The 14,673-nt window shown below is 36.5% G+C and overlaps 1 protein-coding gene across 1 annotated transcript in view; it reads right to left on the bottom strand.

Annotated features, from left to right (window-relative positions):
- LOC8271234 overlaps positions 1 to 14,673 on the bottom strand; it is a 30,382-nt gene that overhangs the window by 3,028 nt on the left and 12,681 nt on the right. The window contains exons 13-35 of the mRNA XM_015717631.3: positions 14,515 to 14,668; positions 14,051 to 14,418; positions 12,852 to 13,315; positions 12,423 to 12,776; positions 11,590 to 11,814; positions 10,756 to 10,846; positions 10,520 to 10,597; positions 10,117 to 10,407; positions 9,821 to 10,018; positions 9,141 to 9,629; positions 8,470 to 8,631; positions 7,956 to 8,285; positions 7,783 to 7,865; positions 7,553 to 7,657; positions 6,428 to 6,656; positions 5,763 to 6,128; positions 4,732 to 4,833; positions 4,174 to 4,317; positions 2,941 to 3,029; positions 2,348 to 2,430; positions 2,131 to 2,246; positions 743 to 828; positions 105 to 204 (exon numbers count right to left, since the gene is read on the bottom strand). Of these exons, the coding sequence (XP_015573117.2) occupies positions 105 to 204; positions 743 to 828; positions 2,131 to 2,246; positions 2,348 to 2,430; positions 2,941 to 3,029; positions 4,174 to 4,317; positions 4,732 to 4,833; positions 5,763 to 6,128; positions 6,428 to 6,656; positions 7,553 to 7,657; positions 7,783 to 7,865; positions 7,956 to 8,285; positions 8,470 to 8,631; positions 9,141 to 9,629; positions 9,821 to 10,018; positions 10,117 to 10,407; positions 10,520 to 10,597; positions 10,756 to 10,846; positions 11,590 to 11,814; positions 12,423 to 12,776; positions 12,852 to 13,315; positions 14,051 to 14,418; positions 14,515 to 14,668 (4,707 nt within the window). The remainder of the gene's footprint in view (positions 1 to 104; positions 205 to 742; positions 829 to 2,130; positions 2,247 to 2,347; positions 2,431 to 2,940; positions 3,030 to 4,173; positions 4,318 to 4,731; positions 4,834 to 5,762; positions 6,129 to 6,427; positions 6,657 to 7,552; positions 7,658 to 7,782; positions 7,866 to 7,955; positions 8,286 to 8,469; positions 8,632 to 9,140; positions 9,630 to 9,820; positions 10,019 to 10,116; positions 10,408 to 10,519; positions 10,598 to 10,755; positions 10,847 to 11,589; positions 11,815 to 12,422; positions 12,777 to 12,851; positions 13,316 to 14,050; positions 14,419 to 14,514; positions 14,669 to 14,673) is intronic.

Below are 14,673 nucleotides of genomic sequence, written 5' to 3'. Positions count from 1 at the left end.
ATAGATATAATCCTCTTCTCCTTTAAATTTCTGAAGATCTTCAATTTGTTATGGTGACAGTGTGACACAAGTTTAGCAGAAAAATCTTCGTTTATGAGAATTACCTGATGAGCTACATATTGAACATCAGCCACACTTCCACTTCGAGAAGCAATCTGGAATGCACTTTTTAGGCGACCGCAGACAACACAGGCCAATACCTTCCTGCAGAGACAAGACAAGAAAATGAGTAGAATAAAATGAAGAAAAAAGTAAATTATAACATGATATAGAGTAGAATTAAAATTCCCATGGTTTGGCTTAATACACTTTTATCCATGCTGTTTCAACACTAATTAATTTAGCCCGCCAAATACCATTTGTTGAAGAGTGAGTTTTTGAGGGATGGATTTTATAATAGAATACTTTAAAAACTAAAATGCAATCAAAATTTTAAGATTTTAAAGATTAAAGTTTGATATTTTTGGCATTGAGGTGTAGTAAAAAATTCATGTCAACAGTGTCTAGTAGGTAAACATGATATATTCCACACCCAGGCTGCCAAATGCAAGGATGTGAAACCGAGTCTAGAAAGTGATCACTTTTGTGCAGAAAACATAAATGTCAGAACATATGTAAATCTGTCCTCCATAATCTTCTTCAAGAGTAGTATTGTATTACCCATTCATGCTCATTTTATCTGATCAACTAACTTATTTTCCTTATTGATCTTAAGTCAACACAAGCATATACACAACATTACCTGTGACTGCTGGTTAACATGTCGATGAGACGGTCAGGGCGTTCTTTATGTTTATTTGCATATACATTAATTGCAGCCCCCAAGACCTACGCAAAAATATTTAAATTTCATCATAAAAGCCACACTATGGCAAGGTGAAAAAAGTAAATACATAAAAATAATTCCAGTTTCAGGAACTATTCCCAGGCATTGAGTATTTGCAACAGAGAAACGACTTAAATTACATGATTGTGTCATCAGCTTTATCAATTATCATTTTGTAACCTAATCAAACTCCCATACTTTGTCTTAGTCAATATTATAACCAACATAGATCATGTAAATTAGCTCATACTGTTATTTGTTCTTTATCTAGTCCTGCTGACAGTAAAGGTGATGTTCTTTTTATCATCCTTTCAAATTCATTACAGGGAGTAGTGAGTACATGCCATATAGTACACTTTGCTGCAACAGTATTCTTCTACGCATAATTGCATGAGGTGTCTAGGCAGATGTAACACACACAAATATAGAGATGCATAGGCAAGAACATAAACACCAATGAAGCCTACTAGCATTACCATACTTCTAGTTCTAATCAAGAACGTTTTACTTCAGATGCCAAAGGAACCTAAGCTCCAGATCACCTAAGGCATAAGTACCAGTCTGATATTTCAGTTACAAAAGATAGGGGAGTGACAACAGATGAGTTAACCTAATTATAGTAATCTATTATATGACCTTCCATGAGTTTGAGTCTTGGAACAACCAATAAAGATGTTCTATTGATGACCTGAATGCAAGAGGAAAGCTGCTTATATATCCACCCAACCTTTCCTCCACCCCCTTGCATTAGCAGGGAAGCACTTTGTGCAGCAGGCAAACCCTTTATTGCATGACCTTCCAAAAAAAACTCAAATAGATATTTTACCATTACTTTATTGAAACCATTGGTCAGACCCCGATCAAATAATATAGATGAACAAATACTCTGATAGCTGAGGATTGAAGTGGAGGATTTAATGTTAGTTTTGGCGTTTATAATGTACAGATTTTCCTCAGTTGGCACATTCAGGAGATTCAGTTCAAGAATGAGGATGAAGAATTGTTTGATGGTGAATTTGAGATACTGACAGATATATTTCACATATCCACTTCAATATTTGGTCATTGACTTTTTTTATCTACTTTTCACAAAGTCCAATTCCTTGTACAATTTTGAAAGATTGTATCCAGACACAAGCTTAGACTTTAATTTAGTTCAATCGATGTGCCTTGAATTAAATTAGAATGATGATGCTCCAATATTAGGAATAAAAATTCTACAATTTTCATCTATCAAATGCTATTTAAACTACACTTCTGCTATTCCATTGAACACCATAAAGAATGCAATGTAATCATATTACCTGATCCCAATCATCATCATCTATAGTTCCCTTTATGTTTCTGAAAAACTCAGTTAGTTGGCTGCCCTTTTTCCTCTCGGCGAGTGATGCAGCAACACCAGCATATATATCAACAGCTGCAACATGCAAGTAGAAGAATTGGAATGTGGGAGACAACTCTGAAATATACTGTTTGTGATAACTGCTAAATGACAATAAGTTGTTGAGAAATTGTTACCTGGAAGATTAAATTCATAAATTACTTGAAAAGCCAAATCAAAGTTCTTCTCTACAAGCTTCTCTGCAATCTCACACCTTCTCCTGTGAATCAAAAAGTATAGCAGATAAGCAATCTCTTATGAACATTACCATACTTCTGGTCAAGAGAGAAAAAAGTAAGCACGAATAATTTAGTAAAATTCTGATCTTTAAGCCTTAAACAGATAGGGGCCTCATAAGATACCCATCATTCAGTAAGAACTCTCATTATTTGGATTCTAGAATCAAATCAAATATTCATTAGATGCGTAAACATGAATCCCACAGGTTTTCCGTTTTCTCTATCCTTCACTTTACCGATTAGATGTGTTTAAGTTCCAAAGTTAATTTACTTCTATTTTTTCTTTCCTTCTTAGTACATTCTATCATCTTGCCAAAGCAACTTTTTCACTGATTAACACAATGGAAGAAACAAAGTGTAAGTTCAACATTAAGAAACAAAGTGTAAGTTCAACATTAATCCATGTAAAACTCGCAGCCAAAATAGATCAGTTGAATCTTCACAAATGTTTCTTTGTACAATAGTTTAACTATTAAAGCCAGCACACTGACCTGAAGGTCTCTGGATCATTTGGATTTCCAAAAAGTGAATGTTTCCACTGGGGCTCATCAGGATCATTTGAGGATTTCACAACCTCCAGCTATAAACAAAATCCATTGAAATAGTCAACAAAAGCCAATATAATTAGTTTACTGAGAATGAAAGCAGCTTAAATTGCTTGAAATTTTACAATTTCATTTTGATAGTAAATTTAAAGAAAATACTGAACAACCACATGAATCTTGACTTGTCAGTCGGTCCATGATCAAAAACTACTAATCATAAAAGAAGTCCTACAGTGTTACAATTATATATCAGCCAGATAGTCAGGCATGAGTAACCAAAGTAAATGTAATCTGGAAAAATGATGACAGCAAATATGTAAATTGGCTGCTCTTTATTTCCCACCATTATCTTAGTACTTCAGATCTGATCTTCAACAACAGAACTTTAACATAACAGCCACATCTAATGGGGTAAAACATAAAAACTTCAACTCTTACCTTTGTTATGATACAGTATGAGCATATAATTAATCAAAATCTTTATTGTAATATAGCATCATAAAACAAAAAAGATAATTTACAAAACAATATGAAAAGTGAATCGTACAAGAACTATATTTATTATAAGAAATGGTAACAAGCCTTCTAAAAGTTAGGATGGGCACTTAATTTGTAATGAAGAAAGGGTATAGAAGATGCTTTTGTTCTAAGATTCTGGGGTTGGGTTAGACTGTAGATTTGAATCTTGGATATTGAAGCGAATTTAATGGTATATTGACTTATATAATATTCTTCCTTTTCTTGTGATAACAAAGGTACAAACCTCATTTACTCAACTCAAGTCAACCAAACCTTAGTCTTAGCAACTTCAGGTTTGGCCATTATCCTACATTCTATGTGGTCTCAGGCTATATCCTTCCAAAGATGTAAAGCCACTAGATCCACTTGCCATTTTTCTCCATGTTAGTTTAGGTCTATCCCTCCTTCCTTTACTCCGCCCACCAGTACATAATGAACCTTCCTAACCAAAGTATTAGCTGGCCTACGACTCACATGAACAGCCCATCTCAATCTCCATTTTCTCAGCTTGCTCAATGGGTATCACTCCTACCTTTTCCCTAATGCACTCATCACAGAGACCATCCATCTACATAGGCCTGCTCATCCATCTTAGCAACCTCATTTATCCATGGATCTTTGAAACTAGCAACAAAAATCAGCAGCAGAGAACATCATTACCTGAATAGCTACTCTAGCAGAAAACTTGACAAGGCCTTCTTCTGTGAGCTTCTCAGAGGCACTTTTCCCTCTGACACCCTTTATCACGAGCTTAGTAGAGTCTCCACTTTTATGTCGAGCTGATAGTCCATCATCAAAATGTATCTGCACCCAAAAGAAAGATAATATAAGAACTATTAAAATTGAAAAAGCAGCTCAAATTCACATATTAAAAAAGAGGTGCACATGCCAGCAGCACTTTAAAAACCAAAAGCATTTCTTTCTATAAACATGGACAAAACATGTAAACACATATAAAATTGCACTATTGTTAGAACTTTCCTTTCAAGATGTTTACTTCTTCTATATTCTTATTATTCTTATTGTAGGAAGCCTATTTTAAACTTTCCTCCCTCTTTCAATTCAATCTTCTTTTAATAATGTCTTTTTTTCTCTTTCTTTTATCAAACAATCAAACCCCAAATCTTATCCTTTTGCGGCATTTTCTTTTTTGCATAAAAACAGGATACATTCAAAAGTACAATAAGATTGTAGCACGAACAATAAGAAATCAGTTACCTTTGCATTTTCCAAGTGTTTAACAGCTTCCTCTTGTGAAGAAGAATTCATAAATAGTTGAATACAGCAGAGTCCAGCAGCAACATGGTCCTTCTTGATTACCTGAATATTGAAGCAAATTTAAGTAAACCACAGGTACATACACCAAAGGTTATTGAACTACACATGGTCAACTATAATTCTGAAACATCTTCGTGTGCTCAAACACCTTAGCATTGTAATGGCTTCAAGTTTCTTTCAAACTTTATCTATCAGCAAATGTGAAGTGGAAAATTTAGCAATAGGAGAATTTCTACTCTTGAAAATTGAACAATGTCCTTCATATTGTCTCCAAAACAGTTTCCATCATTTCATTGTATTTATTCTAATTTTCATAATTTACTGGTATTAAAAGCAATATGTATTAATTTATAAAATTCTGCAATGTGTTTAGGAAAAGAGAAAAAAAATAATGATATCAAAAAATAACAATGCCAATCTTACAAAAGGATATTACATGCAACATCTCATCCTCCATATCACAAAAAAGAACTTCAATCTAAGTATTTTTCCTATTCCATGAAAATAAAAATTTGAATTAACATTGATTAATTTAATGATCCGAAACATTTCTGAAGCACTTCTATTTTCCTCCTTTCAATCTGTCATGTCTTTTTCTGCTTTCATTATGTCTTCAACCCTAACTTTGACATCCTACATATCCCTCTTCAAGTAATTTGGCTTAGTCATTTATGCTAATAAAGCTAAATAATTTATCCACGAGAATGGGAGAACTTTGGTTGGCCCCAGAGGGAGTGTGTTTCTAGCATACAGAAATGAAGAGAAAATATATCACCAGAACGAATCAGATTAAAAACTACGAATCACGCATTTAGCATCCCAAAAAGTCCATCTATACTATCGGATGAAAGCATTTTATACATTTTTATGTACATGAAGAGCATCTCTTGCCCAATATCCCTTGCACTTTACAGTTCAGTTCCAAAGAACCAAATTTCAATAAATGACCATGAAAAGAAGTATTTGAGTACCTGAAATTGGTATAGATAATTAAAATGCTTATGAGTTTCACAGTAGCTGCAAATGCGGGCAAGGGCTGAAGCAGTATGTTGGTTTATTGCCACATCCTCCTGTTTTGCAGATGTCATTCTTGTCGAGATCACTTCCTCCAGAACAGACATGGCACCATAACCAATACATAAATCGCACAAATCATCAAAAGTCCCATAATCAGTTGCTAAAGGATCTGGTCTTTGAGGGGACGAAGATGAAGTTGCAACTCCCATTGCTGAAGGTTGTGGGGGTGAAGGAATAGAATTTGGTGGAAAGAACAGCAAGCAGGCATCAGTATAGTGACCATGCCTGAACATGAAGCCAAGCAAATGCTGACGACCATACTGCAAAGTTCAATAAGAGAAGGTAATTGACGGATCAAAAATTGTAGTTATCCGGTGATAAAATATGATAAAAGTAAATCCAGCTCTGTAGCAATATTTCCGAGCATGAATGTAAAAACATATTCTAATAAGAGGTTTTGAGTTTCCCATTTTGGAATACTGACAATTTATTAGGTCTAGAAAGAATAACCAAAAAATACCAATAGCATGTTCGCGCACATAGCGCATTGATTTAGTTAAAAGCTTACATATATGGAAAGTAAGGATATGTGTCAGCATGGAGAGAGAATTTAGCTTACCTCTTGTAAGTAATTAACGCACTCCACATAACGAATGCTATCCAGATTGCTACGAGGTCCATCATCAAAGTCAGAGTTAAAAGCTGAACTATTGTTTGCAGACTCCTGAGAACGCCTAGATCTTTCTGAACGTGGAAATGTTGACGGCATGTATAACACATTAAGATATGAATCAGCAGAAAGAGAGTCGTCCAAGATCGTAGGTGCACTTCTAGCCAAATGTTCATACCTGAAGTATAGAAGTCCATAGTTAGATACATAATACATGATTACACCCGCAAGGAACTCGTTTTGCAAAAATAAGAATATGGACCCCAGCTTCTGATTACTAAGAAAAGGTAATACTGCTTGTACATTAACTAATTATGCAGGAGCACAATCTGAAAAGGAATACATAAAAAACATTTTACTGGCCTAACCGCAACTGATGCCTATTATTCTGCTGGTAGAAGTGTGAAAAAATGATTGAGAGAAACATAAGCAAACTAATATAGAGCACAAGGACTCTTACATCATTCACACACCATGACGCTACATTCACGATAGCATTATTAACCAAAACCAAATTGTAAAGATCACAAAGGATATGAATTTTCTTTAAGCCTCCATAAATATCTAAACCAATCTCAGTGTCACCCTTGGAAAATATTTTTCTTATATATTTGAAGTGGCAATTGGATAATAAATTCAGAATGATATGAAAAATGAGTACTTAATTAGGCCTTAGATATGTAAACGAAGGATAAAGAATGCCATTATTATGTACTATTGGAATCAGAATTTCTCTTAATCTATCATAAGAAATCAAAATAAATTACTTTATAACATGCAATTCCAATTATGGAAAAAAAAGTAGAAGGAAATTAAGTAGAAATTGTTCTGAATGGCTTTATCTTTTACCATCAATATTATAGTAAATTGACTAGCTCCTAACTCTTCAATTGTTACGAAGAAGTTATGTTAGGAACAGAAACTACTCATTGTAATCAGTATTTGCAGTTTTATGTTACTGACAAGAGAAAGAATACTTAAATGATTTCAAGTCCTATGTATTTATCACAAATGAAAGTGAGATAAATCACAAGATGCTATCTGTGTGACAATGAAAGTTGCATCTCTTCTTACATAGAACGAACAGCTGACACATCCACTGGTGGACCTCCTTCAATTGTATTAATAATCTCTAGAATGACAGGCGCTGGGTCACCCTTGTACAATTGAAGAGCTTGTCTGAAACAATCAAATAATGAACAAAGAGTGAAAACACACTGTTGTCTGTAAAAATTAAGAAAAAGACATCATACTTGCCGACAAACAAAGCAATAATAATGGAGGCGCGAATAGATTTAACATACTTGAACTTAACACGAGCTTGCGCATAGTGCTCCATCTTAATTAATGCATGTCCCCATGCATTCCACACTGGGAAAACATCAATCTGAAAGAAGGCCAAGATTCATAATTCAACTTAACAAAAATAGAGCAGCACTAATACAACGACATAGAACCCCCTGGAAACAACATTTACCTTGCACTTCTTGCAAGTATATACAGCCATACTGTACCGTTCATCAACTATCAACCTGTCACGAAGGCGGGCAGATGACTCTTTATCAGCAATATCATCAAGAGATGCAGCAATTCCTGATCCCAAGAGGCTTTGAAGCAACTCAGCACGTCCTAGCCAAATGTCAGCCTGTAACAAGATTTCAGATAGCTCATCCATGGATTGGCTACCCACACTAGAGCTACCAGCATCTGAAGATGCATCATCTGCATCCCTATTTCTTTCGCAGTTACTAGACAAGTCGCTCCCCCCAGCAAGCTTCCTCAGCAAGGATTTAGAGTAAAGTAGCCCCTGCATGTGCAATCAAGTCAATAATACAACTGCATTGGCACAAAATCTTGATCTAAAGGCAACAAAATAATTATGTGCTTATGCATACGAACTTTCTAAATTAATATGTCACTTTTAACCGTGACTATTTCAAAAGAATAAGTTACCATCTTAACCAAACTAAAAGCTCAGCTGGTATACACACCTGTACAAATGTCTCAGTAGCATGATATGCCCGACCAATTGTTTCCATGGATGCATTCTCGGGTAATTGTTGGGAGCTCAATACATTCATCATCTGATTCATGCATAAATCCAAAGCACTTTTTGCTGATGCCAATTCATCAGAACACAGTGAAAGTAAAGCCTAGAAAATAGAAAATTAAAATTCAGTGGACCAAGGCATACTTAAAGGGAAAAAGAAAGTTCATGCAAGTAAAACTAATTATAAGATTCTTAGTTATTTCACAAATAGGAAACATGTTCAATCACATCTATGCGTCAGCAACCAGTATAAGCTCCAAGTACACAAGCCAAAATTAAAAACAGAGTACAATTTTGCGATTAAGCATCTTGAAAGGCTATTGCCAAAAAAAGATACAGTACATTCTGCAATTAAGCGTCTCCAAATGCTATTGCCAAAAGAACAACAGTATAATTCTGCAATCAAGTGTCTCCAAGCACGAGTATATTAACCCCATAATGCTGGTGTAATTCTGTTTAAACTTTTAACAGTTACTACAGATTAAACCGTTGCAGACATGACCTGCCATCACTTCCAAAATTACAGTAATAAATATGCTTGAAACCTAAGCATATTACAACACTCAATTTCCAAATATTAAGAACTGAAATTGACAGTATCAACCAGGATACCTTGAAAAGTATAATATCAGGAGCACTTTCATATCGGTGTGCTGCACGAACAGCTTGATCCTTACTAGCGTCACCAGTTAGCATCCATTCCTCAGCGATTGAAACAGAAGGGAGCCGTTCTAGTCCATCTCCCGAATATGATGAAACCCGATCCTCTTGAATTCCGGCCATTGCCTCCCAAGCAACTCTTTCAGATTGCGACAATCCAGAATTCTTTCTTTTCCGCTGTACATCTTTAGTAGCATTCTTCTCTCCAGTATTCCGTGGGGCCCAAGAAAAAGCTCTGCGAGCCTCTTTCTGCAAGTTGCTTAAACTGCTGCTAAAAGATGACCTTGCAGGCACACCTGTTCTCGTTTTTGGTTTAGGTCTTGTTCCAGATACAGAAATCCGTGGTTCTCGGGAGGGACAACTTATACTGACTGCAATAGCTTTAGCAGCATATGATATGATGACACTGTTTTCTCTCAATGATGGAAATTCTTTGAGGATCTGCACACAAATATCATCCAAGAAAAACTTATGATGTTGAAAAATGGAGGTGCAGAGAACTCTTGAACTACCAAAGCCGTGATGTTATCTATTGCTAGCTTAGGAGCTATGAGCTCAGAGATTTTTGTATAATAACTCAAAAGAATCATGTATTGAACTAAAGACGGTACAATAGCACAAATTTATAATACCAGAGCAGCTGATTGCAGCTGTTTCCTCATCAGTAAAACCTCTAATATCAAATGTGGGTGTTCATGCAGGGAAGAGCATCTTTGCTGCCAGGGCAACGGCAAGGCAGCAAGAACACGAAGTCCCAAAGCCCATGAGTTAAGCCGGGAAACCTCAACATCTGATAGATTCCCGTCTCTTCGTTTCAAGAAGAAGTGAACCTTCATAAATGAACAAAAAAATACTATTTACCCAAAATACACACTGAGAAGTTTGTATTAGTAATTAGATTATATCTCAAAAGAGAGGACTTAGTTACAAGAAGTTGCTTTGACCGTAGGTTTGGTAATAGCTGCATTGCACCCATTGCAACTGGTAAAGCATCATCAGAGTCACGTAATGAAGAGAGAAAGCGTGAAGCTTCTGCAGGACCCCCACCACTAAGAGGGTCTGCAGTAAGAAGCTTCACAAGTTGTCGGCCCTGTAGTTCTCTCCGCAAATCTATTGATAATCCTGCACTCTCGGCCACTTCGAGAGCAGCAGAAACAGCTCCTTTTCCAGCTAATCTAAGTGCTAACCCCTCAGGATCTGCATTACACTCCACTTCGACCTGCCATTTCAAATCAACCATAGATTAAAATTTTCAGAAAAATGAAATCACAACTCAAATTTCTCAATAATTTCAACATTTTCTGTTTCATCAAGGAAAAGAGAGCTACAACCTCTTGCCAGCTGCTATAATGATCATCTGCACTCAATATATGGCTGTACCTCTGCAAAGCTTGTCTCATTTGCACAATCTAAGTACATGAAGAATATTGTCATTGCATAACAAATATAAACACAAGCCAAATACTAGTCATGAAAAGAAAGAAGTTCCACCATTTACATCAGAATAAATACAAATCCCAGCATCTGTAGAGGTTACCGAAACAAATTACGTATAAAAAACCAGTACCTTATTCCTATCTGGATCACTCTCTGGCAGGTGGCAGCTGCACATGGTGAGTACATCTAAAGCAGCATCAAGTTCCCACCTATGCATATACCTGGACGAAAATTTGCTACATTTGAGATCAAGTATAGTAGGTGCAGGGCTACAAACTCAGGTAGAGAATTTTCACAGAACACATTGTTCTATTTCCATGTAAGTGTCACAGAGGAGCCCATATAACTAGTAAGTATACTATTATTTCTTAATCTCAAGTTTCTGAATATTATTAAAAAGCGATTCTATATTATTTAGAAAAAGGCACAATCCATGTTTTTAATCAACTGAGCATGTCACTAAATTGTGAGTTCTCCATAGTTTGTTACCTTGTTAGCAACATTAATTTTCATACACCAGTTAATTTCCAAACTACATTAAAATTGGCAGTACCTAGAAGCATATTAATTCCCATGTACTCTTTATTATTTAGAAGCTCTAGAAAGATTTTTCCTAACAGCCTTGATCTAAGTGAGATTCCTTAGAGAACATGGGTAGGAGGGTAAGACTATAACCTCAGATTACTTACTGAACAATGAACGACTACAACAACAAACAACAATGCCATTCAGCTCAATATTAGCATTTTCTTGCCTCATTTAGACCTATATCAGATCCTTGTTCTCATACATTTAGCGATTTGCAATAGACAACAGCTTTGAAACTGCAGACACACACACATGCACACGCCCAGTAAAAATGAATTGATTCATGAAGAAAGTGAAGTGTGCAGTTGAAACTGTACTACAAATAATGGTCTGGAAAGCACTTGTTATAGTAGTCAGAGTAGAAAATGACACATACTTGAGGGCAAGTCTAGCTGCCAATTGTTTATTCTTCAAACGCAGGCAATACTGCCAACTATTGCTCCAGATGCTTTGGCCTCCATAATCTTGAGTCTGTCCAGATGATGAACGGGTTTCTTCTCCACGTTCAATGAGTAGTTGGAGTAACTGGTCTGAGGCCCCTTCACGTAAAAAACGATCCGAAAGTGCAAGAGCATCCATTAGCTTTCCTTCACCAATCAATCTGTATTAAAAGTTCATTAAGCTGAGAGAATTGCAAAATGTGTTGCAAATAAAGAGTGGAGAAGAAGCAAACAGTTGGGGAAGCTTCTGGGAATAGGCAGGTATTCTACATATTCCCATAATAACTAGGGATTGAGCTTTTCTTTCTAAGAGGCACTTTTGATGTTATAGTGAGTCTTGGGCTTGCAACCTCCAGGAGGCAAGTTCAAGCCTCAATAGCATCCACAGGTAAAGCTGTATGCCCAACACACCTTTCATATTTTCCCTCCCAATAACCCACTTTGCTAGGACCACAGCTTCAGAATGGCCTCTTATTGTGCTCCTCTAAAACAAACTCAAAGAGAGTTTGTACATGAGACAATTTCTAACAAAGTAGAAACTACTAAAAACCCCTATAGGCTTATGGATAACTTTCCCTTTTTATTCTCCTCAGAAGTCACAACAGCAGCCTCTCTGTTTCTTTCATTACTCCTTAGCTCCAAATGAAAACCCATATAACACAAATAAAATGATGAAAGGAAAAAATGATTACTGGAACCGTTCCCACTCCTTCCACACCCCTGAAATAAAGGAGAGAAGCCAAAACACACAGAAAAAAATAAGTAATACCGCTCTACAGCTTTCTCATAGGGTTCTTCATTCTCCCAGTCCAGGGACAGATAAACAGTTGAATCAAGCTCAACAGTGTCAGATTGTGAGGAATCCTGCCGTGGAACAGAAGCTGCACCACCTTGACTGCTGAGGCTGCTGATGTCTGATAAAGCTGTTGAAATATTATTGCTACCAACAGCGTCATCAACTTCAGACTCAGTGTCACTATCATGCTCACGCATTCTCTTAACAGCAGTTCTTCCATCAGCTTTCACCTCACCATCATTAGCCTTTTGCTTACATGTTACAGCGAATTCTGAAACTCGGTGGCGGTTAGTTTGCATTTGTATCCAACGGTTCAAAGTTGGGAACCTGTTAGCATTTAGATAAATCAATTATGGATTCAAAAAGTAACCTTAATATGAAGGTGTCCAAAGCATGTATTACCTCTCAGATTGATCAAGAGCAAACTCGTAAAATAGTCTATCAGTATCAGGTGCTGGCGATAGTGCATCATCTAATGAATTAGACATAGAAGAGTCGCTGCCAATATTTAAGATACCACTCCCAAAAACACAAGCTAACACAGCCCTCACTGGAGATATTTTAACTAAATGTTTTACAATATCCAACTGGAGAGGGTACAGAGGGACTCCAGAAGTTGCTGAGGAACGACTATAGCAATTAGGCTTAGCTTCTTTAGATGTGAAGGGAAGTACTTTATTATCTGAGCAATTCTTAGGGCAGGTAGGAATAACGGGTATACATGCCCATCCATGACCTGAGCGTGGTGGATATACAGGAGGCACACATGCTGAGATGACTTCATGGACAAAATCAGCACACATAATGTCAGCTACCTTTCCAGCTGCATCCGTACTGCCTCGATCGAAGACCAGACGAGTTAGAAGCTGAAAAGATACACAAGGGTAAAGCATGAAGACATCTCTACTAACATGGAGATAAAAGTAGGTCAAGATTTCATAATCAGGTCAAGTGCAGACTTGAGCATTACAATTTGATCACAGAAAGGATAATTGTCAATTGTTTCCAGTGCCATTCACATCATAAAGTGATACAACTGTTTCGCAACTCATCAATCTCAAAGTCACAATAGTGAATATCTTATCAAGATTGAACAAAAGATCAGGCTTCAAGAAATTGGACTTATCTGATACTATTAAATCTAATCAAGAAAAATTCACTAAATGGCATCATCAACAAAGTTGTTTATGTGCTCTACATGAGTTCTATATTCCATTAGTTATCCGGAAATCCAGGCATGTCCTATAAAACCCACCTCAGAAAAGTTATGAAGGTCAGTCAAGTGGATATATTCAAATAAATCTAATCTCTACTGCAAGTTCTACAAAACTCCTAGAACAGTGTTTCATCAAATAGACACAAACAATTCTACTTTTTCAACAGTTTCATATTGATGTGATGCATGGCTGCATGTTATGTCATAAAAGTACTTGATATATGGTTTCACTATTGAATGTAGGTTCTCTTTAACGCGCCTCAGGTACTTGAATGGATTTACGCAGCCTAGAATTACAGTTGAGGAATACCATAGTGAGATAATTAAAGAGACATACATTAATCCAGAAAAGCTAATGCTCAGCAAAGATGATAGAAAGGCTTACGTCTTTGGGCCACTCATAAACAAGAGAGAAAAAGTTGAAATCATGGGTTGTGTCAGTCCCATCAACTATGTCACCAATTGCAGCAATATGAAGAATAAACTGCGATAAATATGTTGTAGGCTTGGCACTTAATGGGCCAAATAATCTCTTCCCAGTATCTTTTATATCATAACCAACAGGCTGCATGCTAGTTTCTCCACTTGCTGAACTTACAGGCACCTGTTTGGAAACTTTTAAACCAAGCCCAAGAACTCCAACCTTATCAAGATCAGCCATAACTTTCCGTTCTATATATTGGTGATCACCTTTTGAAAGATTTAGTTCTGTTTCTTCATCAGTAATAGCTCTAGCAAGATTATGAATCTTACCTGTAAATTTAGGGGAGATAGATGCATCAGAACTGCAGGAACATCTAACGCAGTACAGGTATAAACCGGATGCCACAAAACAATTTAAAAGGATACCGCTCAGAAACTGCCTCTTGCCCATGTGAGCATCTTCAATCATCTGATGTAGCATAGCAAGAGCACGCTCCTTTTGTCCCTGACGAATCAATTCCTTTGACGTTGAAATGATAATCTCCCCAGAGAGAATTGCTTGGAGACCTGGATTATCGTCCTATA

This window comes from Ricinus communis, chromosome 3 (genome assembly GCF_019578655.1).
Source record: "Ricinus communis isolate WT05 ecotype wild-type chromosome 3, ASM1957865v1, whole genome shotgun sequence".
In the NCBI taxonomy this organism is placed as follows: domain Eukaryota; kingdom Viridiplantae; phylum Streptophyta; class Magnoliopsida; order Malpighiales; family Euphorbiaceae; genus Ricinus; species Ricinus communis.
The sequence above is the reverse complement of the archived record's forward strand: the minus strand, read 5'-3'. Positions and strand labels throughout refer to the sequence as shown.